General features: G+C 39.5%; 2 protein-coding genes across 3 annotated transcripts; one reads left to right on the top strand and one right to left on the bottom strand.

Moving 5' to 3' along the window:
- The first annotated feature begins 528 nt into the window (after positions 1-528).
- Positions 529-1317, top strand: LOC130748882 (uncharacterized). Its single transcript, XM_057602131.1, has one exon. It carries the CDS (start codon positions 529-531, stop codon positions 1315-1317), a length of 789 nt encoding a protein of 262 aa, XP_057458114.1.
- A 5602-nt stretch (positions 1318-6919) lies between these two features.
- Positions 6920-8496, bottom strand: LOC130732133 (protein SOB FIVE-LIKE 5-like). 2 transcript variants are annotated; one of them, XM_057584245.1, is made up of 4 exons: positions 7860-8496; positions 7673-7750; positions 7528-7591; positions 6920-7423 (listed from the first exon to the last, which is right to left on the bottom strand). In XM_057584245.1, the coding sequence occupies exons 1-4, from the start codon at positions 8226-8228 to the stop codon at positions 7395-7397; spliced, it is 540 nt and encodes a 179-aa protein (XP_057440228.1). In that variant the 5' UTR covers positions 8229-8496; the 3' UTR covers positions 6920-7394. The 2 variants fall into 2 exon arrangements, with proteins under 2 accessions (XP_057440228.1, XP_057440227.1); XM_057584244.1 differs by having other exon boundaries at positions 6923-7423; positions 7673-7753.
- Positions 8497-10547: the final 2051 nt, after the last annotated feature.

Raw genomic sequence — 10547 nt, 5'->3', positions numbered from 1 at the left:
CAAGAGATGCTGGTAAGTAACCTTATGAAGCAAAATGAAAGAAAGTGGGATGTTGACAAAGTCAGGCTCATTATTCCTCAGCACAGAGTTCAGGATGTCCTGAACACCCCTATTAGTTGGACGCAACAAAGAGATTACCTCATCTGGCCCTACAACAAACAAGGTACCTATGCTGTCAACTCTGGTTACTTTGTTGCCAAAGAAGATTCTACCACCACCTCCGTTGGTCCCTCCTCGAGAACAGACTCTCAGGCTCTACTTTGGAAACATATTTGGGGTGCCTTGCTGCCCCAAAAAATTAAGCATTTCCTTTGGTCTGTTTGTCATGATGCAATTGCTGTGAGAAGTAACCTCTCCAGAAGACACATCATTAGAGACGCTACCTTCCCCATTTGCAAGCGTGAAGATGAATAAGTTATCCATGCATTGCTTGGGTGTGAGTGGACCAGACCTGTCTGGTTTGGCTCGTCCCTGCAGATTGACCCCATTGCTAGGCAGGAGCCCTCTATGCGCTCTTGACTCTCTCACATGCTTTCTCAATTTGGTCAAGACAAGGATCAAGTGGCCTATGCTTTCTCCACTATTGGGTTTTTGCTATGGGGCATTTGGAAAGCTCGTAACAGGGCTGTGTTTACTAATACCCTCGTGGAGCCCATGCAAGTCATCATCACAGCTCACATTGCTCAACATGAATACCATCAAGCTTTTATTGCTAGAAGGAACCGTGGTACAATACCAGATGTGGGAAGAAGACACAACGCTCATTGGAAACGACCACCTAAGGGGTTTATCAAATGTAATATGGATGCTGCTTTTCAGAACTTAAACTTCAAAGCCTCAGGAAGTATTATCTTAAGGGATGAAGAAGGTTACCTTTTGACTGGCCATACTAGAAGCTTCCCTGCTAGATCACCACTAATGGCGGAGGCGTTGATCATGCGTGATGCTTTAGTTTTTGCACAAAGTATGGGATGCTCAAATATCATCTTTGAATCTGACTCTCTCCTTGTTCAAGTCTGCAGAGGATTAAAAGAACAAGGTGAGATTAAGAACATTGTACAAGACATCAGAGTTATGAGACAAGTCTTTGAAGCTTCCGGATTCTCCTGGACCCCGCGGGAAGGCAATGAAGTGGCACACTTAGTTGCTAAGTTGAGCAGAGATAATAGGATCCACAACACCTGGGCTTGGAATCCTCCCCACGCAGTGCTAGTTGCTTTGAACAAGGACAAATATCTTTCCTTGGCTGCCCCTCAATGGACCTTCCCCCTGCTCCAACCTCTATCCCGCCCTCCTCCCAGGCCTGGAGAGGGATAAAGTCTCACCTGTTCCTTGCTTGTTGATTACTGGAGTTTTTATGCAGGTTCATTCTTCTGTGGTGTCTATTTGCATGTGGTGTGGTTTTTTTTTTGGCACTCTCAACCAACCACCTTTCTACAGATTTAATAAGAACCTAAGTAGATAGCATAGATTATTGGTGTTGCTGGTGGCTTTTTGGTATGTTAGGTACCACCAGTCTATTTTTTACCCTTACTGCCTGTCCTATACGGACTTTAGAGCATTAACATCTCTCAACTAGCAAGCTTGTACTCATTCCTTATCTTTATGGCTTTGCTTTTGTTGATCTTTGTTTGATTTTAGCCTTGGGCTATGACTTGTACAGTCTAGAGCCACAAAGCTCCGTTTCCATCTTCATGGTTTAATGATACTACATTGACCTTTGACCAAAAAAAAAATACAACAGACAAGAAATTTTGCAATTTTAAAGAGCTTCCATGGGCCAAACCCATCTTGACTGGAACAATCAGTAAAAATCATAACCAATAAAAAAATGTGAAGAAAAGGGTTTTCCATCTGAGCACAGTGCAGAACATCTTCATGAGCTTTGACCCAAGTTTATCATTTTCGCACACCTCTTTCTCTGAACTGTGTAGTCTGATCCCTAGAAATTTATGTCAGAACATCCTCCCCATCCTAAATGAAGATATCGACCTGTGATATCTCAAACAAACAATCGGCCAAAAAATACTTCTTCACCAGATCCCCCAGTGATATCTCAAAAATACTTCTTAGTCATACGACCCACATACCAGCGGTTGCGTGGCCACGACCTCCCCTCACGGCGTCACCCCCAGTTGACCCAATTTGAAGGATAAAAAGCACGATTGATTGGGACAAACAGAGAAACCTAGTAGAATAACACAATACGAGAACGAGGCGATGAAGAAGCAATTGGCGAACATGAAACAATGACTGAACGAAGAGAAGACTTGCAACGAGGAAACAAACAACGGCCTGATCTTCAAGGATGGTAGAACGGAGAATGCCGAAACAAATAAGTTACTTTTATGTAAAAAGTGACTCTCGCTGGCTTCTTTCTAATAAGGAGCTTCTTTCTATTTTGTACTATAAAAAATAAGTTACTTAAAATTTTAGAGCTTTTATAAATTTGTGTTTGGCCCAACTCTAACTTAAAAGTAACTTATAAGTCTAAAATAAGTTGGGTCAACCACTACTTAGTCTTGGGGCTTGCCGCTCATTGTCACAAAAACAAAAATGGACATATTAGTTAAAATCTCCACCACTAATGTATGTGGAAACTAATTTGTCGCCATAACGTCCACAAAACTCTATAAAGCTATAAAGCTGTAATTATTGAATCATATTTTTAATCTATGTATCTATAATACTATAAAGCTTTAATTATTGAATTTCAATTTCTTTCCTAGAAAAAAGAAATCAAACTAGGTGAAATTGATCCACTTATCCGAACTTGTCCCTGAGGATTAGCTCAAGTGGTAGAGCTAAGGGACATAAGGGTTGGGAGGGGAAGGTTCAGGGTTCGAATCCTGGCAGGGATTTTCTAACTTACTAACAAGGCTTAAATGCACTTTTGGAGAGAGTCTCGTTTCGTAAAAAAATAAGATTAGGGTCAACAATCGCAAAAGTGCATTTAAGCCTACTAACAACTAACCACTAACATTTGCCTATAAAAAAAACCCACATATAGCAAGCAGTAAATGTTGAGAATTCAAGTGCGGAGTTGGAGTCTCACATTGGTTAAGTTTGGGTGAGGAGAAGACTTTATAAGAGATGTGACCCATAAACCTAATGCCTTAAGGTTTTGGGTTAAGATGTGGTGTCCAAGATCTCTTGGTGTCTTGCTCCTCGGCCCATGGGCTTCCCTGTCTCCCCCAACAAGTGGTATCAGAGCCTGGTTCGTGGGACCATGACGGCTCCCTTGTGTCGAAAGTCTTCCTAGCAGTGTGGTTAGGCGGCGGGTTCCGTTGGCAGCGAACGGCGGTGCAAGGTGGATAGCTTCCGCGGACGGGAGGACCATGGGTGATGTGGTTGAAGGACTCACACTTGAGGGGGAGATTGTTGGAATCAAGTGTTGGAGTCAAGTCCCACATCGGAGAAGTCAAGGTGGGAGGAAGAGTTTATAAGAGATGTGACCCATAAACCTAATGCCTTAAGGTTTTGGGTTAAGATGTGGTGTCCAAGATCTCCTTGGTGTTTCCCCTCGACCTTGCCCCGTGGGTCCTCGCCGTGACTCTCCCCAACAAGTGGTATCAGAGCCGATGGTTGGTGTAGCCATGATTACGGCTCCTTGTGTCGAAAGTCTTCCTAGCGGTGTGGCTAGGCGGCGGGTTCCGTTGACGCGGTGAAGCGAACGGCGGTGCAAGGGTGGATATGCTTCCGCGCGGAGGGGGGCCATGGTAATGTGGAGGTGACTCGCACTTGAGGGGGAGATTGTTGAGAATTCAAGTGCGGAGTTGGAGTCTCACATTGGTTAAGTTTGGGTGAGGAGAAGACTTTATAAGAGATGTGACCCATAAACCTAATGCCTTAAGGTTTTGGGTTAAGATGTGGTGTCCAAGATCTCTTGGTGTCTTGCTCCTCGGCCCATGGGCTTCCCTGTCTCCCCCAACAGTAAAGGCACGTGGGATGGAGCTCGAGACGATTGCTCATTTGTGGCTTAGGTGTGTGGCTACACGTGGCTTCTGGTTTGGCAGTCCTTTGGCGCTGCGGCTTGATGGTTTTGGTACCTTGAATGAGTTTCTGCACTGGTTTCTGGATACAGCGGATGAGGATGTTGTTTCGTTGTGGCAAGCAGCTTTGTATACTCTCTGGGAGGGATGAAGCCGAGTGGTTTTTGAGGGCCGGGTTTTCTCTATTCCCATGGTTGTCTAGCGTGCTCGGGATTTGTGGCAACAACGTGTTTCTCCTGTGTCTTTGCCGCGGCATGGACCTCCATTGGTGGCAACATGGCAGCGTCCAGTCCAAGGGGAGATAAAAATAAACTTCGATGTTTCTTTCCGGTCTTCTGCGGATTCAGGCGCGGGAATGGTGGCTAGGGATCACAAGGGACTGGTTTTTGCTTCATACAAAATAGTAGGCACAAATTATAGCATGTTATTCATCATAGATAAGAGATTGTGTACCTGACACAGTTTAGAAATCCATGAGTTTGACTGTTGTTTTGCCAAAGAGTGAAAGTGAAAAGATCAGAGGGTGGAACTGCTCTCAGCACCTGGTAATACGTTCTTAGTGTAAACTGTCTAATGGGGCAGCAGTTTGTATATTACCAGTTGAGACTTGGGTCTAGGGATTGCAACGGGTAGGATCGGGTACAGGTTTTACAATTACCAAACCAAAACCCAAATCTCAGAACCCAAACCCAAAAACAAACCCTTATGGGCGATAAAATGTAATTCATGCCCAAACTTATTGAGTTTCAGGTAAATCCGGAACCCAAACCCAAACCCAAACTCATTACTTACGTGAGAGTGATTTTGTATGTGGGATGAGAGTGAAGTTGCAAAAAGAAGAGGAGCATGGTGCTATGCGCAAGGTGCTTCCATTTTCAGAACCTGGGTTTCGCTTCTTGTTGGGTTATTCCAGAATTTGAAGCAGAAGCAAAAGCATAGACAAGAATTTGGGGGAAATTGATTTTGTTAATAAGATTAGCATTAGTAAGTTTTTTTTTTGAAAGTGATTAGTGTTAGTAAGTTAATTAGGATTAGTTAGTTTTTAGGGTTAATTAGAGGTTTGTTAAATAAATAAAACTGATTTGTAATTTTTTTTATTTTTAATTTTTTTCCTTGACATGTCAGCCTCATTTATTTAGTCACCATGCCAAATCATCACTCGTCGGAGCTCCGGTGAGGACCTGCTCCACACAATTTACAAACACGAGGATCTAGTTTTGAAAATTTTCCGGGGAGGGACTCATTCCAGATGACGAGACAAAGACATGGACTAATATGATGATTAACCCTAAAAAAACTAAAAATAAACAACTCACTCTACCCACGGGGTACGAACAAATTCAACGATGCTCTTCTTATGAAACTAGGCTAGAGTATGAATGATCACAATGATGCTTTGTTCGTGCACGTTTGTAAGAGCAAATAAAAGTGCAATGATTCTTTGATTCCCTAAGCCCACCGCCATCGAAATGCTTCTGATTCATGGAAAGCGATTTTCCAGGTTTATGATGATGTGTTTGTGTTGAGTGGAATGAGGAGGTCAAATTCATGCACAATGGCTCCAAAGTTATGTTTTTGGACAGATTCTTGGCTACATATTGGTGTTATTCTATAAGATGTTACTATTTAAGCCATTCTATCAAATGAGGTTCGTCGATTTCCCATTACAAATTATTTTTCACTAAAATGATATGTTATTCCATATAAATATTTTGGATATATAATTATGATAGAAACTCATTTCGGATAAGTCTTATTTCAAAATCACACAAGAGATACTACAAGTAGAATGCAGCCAAAAAAGATAGTATGATATTATCTCTAGTTAACTTGCTAACGCCAACTTAGAATACACAAGAAAGCACCATGACTAGGGGCGGTTACTTGACTAATTGTTGGATGAGATGAACCTCTTTTTGATCGTCTCGTCTCAGCCAACATGGTACCCACTTAATTATAAAACGTTTTGGTTGTCCAAGACGATATTGGGCCACATGACCATTTGGACCGATCTGACCAATTCTGAAACTCCAAAGCTACTACTAGAAGTTTCTCCGTGAAATTGATTCACTCTTTAAGATCAATTAAAATCAATTGTAGAAAGATTTTCTAATATGCTATGGGTATCCTGGCATACAAATTCAATAATTGTTCCAGTTTAATGTATGGGCCACATTTTAGGTGGGTAGCTATCAGATGGTGGTGGGGTTGCTAGCTTTGGCTGAAAATGAAGCTTGGGTGTTGGTTTCATTTGGATACCTTGTCCATTTTGGGTGTGAAGCAGCTTAGGTTACCATATTTACCCACCCAAGGTGGTTGAGAGCTAGGCTGGCAATAGCTGAACCTTATAAAGTGGGTCATAATTCATTGCTAGGCATTTTGGTTTGATATTTGCCTCTGTTGTGAGCAGTAACTAAAACGGTCAAGTGTAATGAATATATATCTCTTATTTCTAGCTGGTTAGTTGCTTGGGTTGCTACATAGTAGTTTGCTTCCTCTGGGGTAATCAATCATTGGATATTGGTTACTAAAATAAAGATGAATAACCATAGTGTTCCTGCTATGATGTATCAAATACTACAGTTTTCTGCTACCTTATATTTAAATTTTGCAACTTAATCCTAGTGTTGTGGAGACCATAGAAACAATGCATTATTTGTGAGTTTTAGCATATGCTGACTCAGTTCTTTATTTTACTTATCTGAGCATGCTATTTCTTTTCCACTTCTGAGATGGCTTAATTGTGCTTTTTACTTAGAAAAACTATAAACTGCTGTGTGGAAAATTTAGCATAAACACCATATGAGGCAAAGTTTTTAGTGTATGTTTAGATTGACTCAGTGCATAGAATTTTAAAACACTTAAAGTGCAAAAGCTACACATTATAGCTTGAATTTTATAATACTATATTTGGACACCCGTCACCCAACAGTGTTACTTCAAGATAAAAAAAGTGAAAACTCTTCTAATGAATTGTGAGAAAAGTTTGCTTAAGTTGCATTCAACTGTTATCCAAACCCACAAAGTGAGTGTTTTTCAATTAACGTGCTTTGGAGTGTGCCCAGATGCACATCCAAACAAGCTGGAAACCTATGGACTTTGAAGTGTATCAAAAAATACCTGCCACTGATGACAAAAGAAAATAGAATTAGAAACCTTGTTCAGGTTCTTATATTCTTAGGCTGTTCCAAACTGCATTGGCAAGGTACAGTAGCTTATTTAAAAAAATGCAGAATTACATCAAAAGTGCTTTTTTTTATTTTTCTCTTCCTTTTTTTATTTTTCCCTTCTCTTCAGGAAAAAAGTGAAGGAGTTTCCTTTGTCATTGAATTGATCAGCTTCTCCTCCTTTGACATCCCAAAGCTTATCTTTCAGCAGCACAGAAAGCCACAGCTAAAATTTTCATTTCCTTTCATCTTCATCAAAACCACCTAATCAGGAAATAAATGGAGACCTTGTTAGCTTTCTATCATAAAGCATTGTGTAGGAAGAGGCACACAAATACTAATACATGGTATACAAGACAATGTATCACCTGGTCCCTCTGAAGCTTGTTTCCCACCAAAGAAACTGAAGTGCTTCTGGAATTTTGGCTTTCTCTGCAGAAACAAACAAGTTTAGCTCTAGACAATAAAATGTCTAATCAGAAAATACACACAATGTGATGGAAAATTAATTACCTTTGTTCTTGTTGCAGAGAAACAAGGAGAAAAATCCAATGCATCCTCCACTGCTCCATTCCCTGAGAAGCTGGCTTGCTTCTATTCAATTCAAAGAACAATCCATTAACCCCCAAAAATTATATTACATTTATTTCTAAGGAGAAATTATAAAAACATATGATTATGCCAATGAGACATTACATACATTAGCCTTGTGACAGTTAAGAACAGGGGAACTTGCAGTATCATCAAATTCAAGAGGTGAAGGCTGCTGAATTCTACCATATTCTTTCACCTTCTGCTTCTTTACAGATTCTTTGGTGTACAAGGAAGAAGAAGGGTACCAATTTAGACCATAGGATTGAATTTGATCATCCTCTTCATGATAGTGTGGAGGTCCAGAAGAAGCATCAGACACCATGGACAAATCTTCCTCCTCTTCCTCCTCCTCCATTCCTTTGTATTCTACTATCCCACTCCTCTGGAAATGTTTCTCAGAAAGAGAGGGTTGGTCAAAGTAATGGGTCCAACCAGATTCACTTGCACTGTTGTATTGTGAACTTGACATATCCATTGATTCAACCCTTTCTTTCTTCAACTAAGAATGAGAAACTCTTGAGTCTTGATATATATTTTGGTGTGGTACTGATCAAGTTAAAGAGTGGTGAAGGGCCTAGAGGTAGAGTTTGGTGATTTTCAATGTGTTGTTCTTCTTAGTATAAGTAGAAGAGGAGAAAGAGAAGCAGTGGAGGTTGGAGAAAATTAATAATAATTCATTGAGAAACAAAAAGAAGGAGAGAGAGATGAGAAACGAATGAATCACACACACTAGAATTCTAAACTGTTTGTCCCTAAGCACACTCTTTTCGCCTTCTTATTTTATCTTTATGTGAATGAATCAATGTTGCCAGTTGGCTTTGCGTGCGTGTGTACTACAGTGTCAGTTTGTGTACACTGTATAGAGTGAGTGATTGTGAGAGTGAAAGGGACTAGAGAAATTGAAAGAGGGAGAGAGATATGGATGAATTTACCAATTACCATGATCCTATATATAGGAACATATAGTGTTGTACTTTCAAGTTTAGAGTTTAATTACATTTTGGTGCAGTCACTGCTAATGATACTTCAATGATTACTTAATGGTTCAAGTAAAATACGGCCTGCTCCCTCTCATAGCTTGGCTTATCTTAAACATAGCCAGTGTGTTTTCAACAACCAACAAACTAATTTCTTCATCTATACAGTCTATCTACTTTGATGCTTTGTCTGGTTTAGGACAGAGTGTGAGAAGAGAGACAGTAAGACCAGAGAAGATGAAAATAGAGAAAACAGTAGAAAATTAGTAGATTTTGTAGGTTATTTAATATGATAAAAAGATAAGAGAAATGCGAGACTTATGAGAAACCCTCCCTTTGTTTGAGGGTTTTTTAAGAAGGAAAAAACTTTGGGGAATTTTGAAAACCCTCCAAGACTCTCCTTTAGTTATTTTCTGGGGTTCTCCCAAATTGAAGATTTTGTAGAATTTTGAACTCTTAAACAAGGGGAAGACTTGCCCTCGATTCCCCTTCCCCTTAAAGCCTTCATCTTCCCTTCCTAAAAAACTCTCAAAGAAAGCCTAATTAGCAAATTCATGTTGTGTTGTCCTCTTGGTTCTCCTCTTAAATCCTAATTCCAACTCATTTAAGGGTTATTTTGTTTTCTTGAATCCTTCCACATTTTTCAAATTGAAAATAGAGAGCCCTGAAAGTAGCTATGTAACAAAAGGATTAATTAATTAAACAACACGCTTGGAGCTAGACATACCCATGTTTCAAAAAGTGAAACCACTGGTAAGCACCTAGTTGAGTTTAATGCCAACACAAAGCTAAAAAGACTGCTGGTTTTTTGAGTAGAATATTCTCTTTAATGCTTAACTGCCCTGCAGGCATGAATGACCATGAAAGAGATTTTACTTGGACTCTCATTCAAGTTCTCTTGGACTTTTCTCCTTCAAATGCCAAAATGTTACCCAAATAGTAACACTTAATTTCCTTAATAAAGATATCTGGCCTCAAACTAAATGCAGAAAGTGAAAACATTCAAGAGGACACAGTAGAAAATAAATATACTCCGTGAAGATCCAATGCATCAACAACATGTGTACAATTTGCTTTTAGTGACAAAATCTCACCTCACATTGCTTCTTGTGAAAAATCCATATGGTACTTATAAGTTATAACACATCTAGGGCCCATGATAGTAGCTACTTCTTACCATATCTGTGATTTTGTACTGGCCAAATAATGTCACATTTGGTTGTGCTATGCTTGAGATCTGACACCATGTACCTGATATCTACTTGGCTTGCTATATTAGGAAATGTATGGGTAGATTGCATATTACTACTGTAATATATTGCATGCTTGAAAACTACTGTAAAAATGATATATTTCTTCAAATTGCATGAATCACAGATACTTTTACTTTGTATTCCATCTCAATTTCACATTCTATTCCACCTTGCACACACTCTTAAACACGTTATTTCAAAAGCTACATAGCTTGTGATTCAATTTAATTTTTTTTCAGCTAGATGTGGTTTTTAGAAGTAAAACCAAATACTCATAATATCTCTTATTTCTTTCTTTTTGATTTTTTTATCATGTTCTGCTCGGTTTTATCATATGAAGCCCCATAATGTAAAACATCATTTAGGGAGTTAGTTAGTGTGTCTATATAAGTAGAGTCCACCATTGTAATTAATATGTTGTTGATGATAATGATACTCATTTTCCCCTGTTTCCCTCTTTATTATCTCTGTTCTTCCTTCTTCTCCCTCTCTTCCTGATTCTATCCCTATCACATAATCACTTCTGAAAAGAAGCTAGAAAATGTAGACTATGAAGTATGCTTT

This window comes from Lotus japonicus, chromosome 1, assembly GCF_012489685.1.
Source record: "Lotus japonicus ecotype B-129 chromosome 1, LjGifu_v1.2".
Taxonomy (NCBI): Eukaryota; Viridiplantae; Streptophyta; class Magnoliopsida; order Fabales; family Fabaceae; genus Lotus; species Lotus japonicus.
Note: the sequence above shows the minus strand (reverse complement) of the source record. Positions and strands in the feature narration are given on the sequence as shown.

Bases quoted from the DNA above. Each gene is read 5' to 3' on its own strand.
- LOC130748882 (XM_057602131.1), top strand. From the start codon at position 529: ATGCTTTCTCAATTTGGTCAAGACAAGGATCAAGTGGCCTATGCTTTC.
- LOC130732133 (XM_057584244.1), bottom strand. From the start codon at position 8,228: ATGGATATGTCAAGTTCACAATACAACAGTGCAAGTGAATCTGGTTGG. The intron at 7,592-7,672 runs GTAATTAATTTT...TTGTTTCTGCAG, and splicing joins TCTCTGCAACAAGAACAAAG to AGAAAGCCAAAATTCCAGAA. The intron at 7,424-7,527 runs GTGATACATTGT...TTTCCTGATTAG, and splicing joins ACAAGCTTCAGAGGGACCAG to GTGGTTTTGATGAAGATGAA.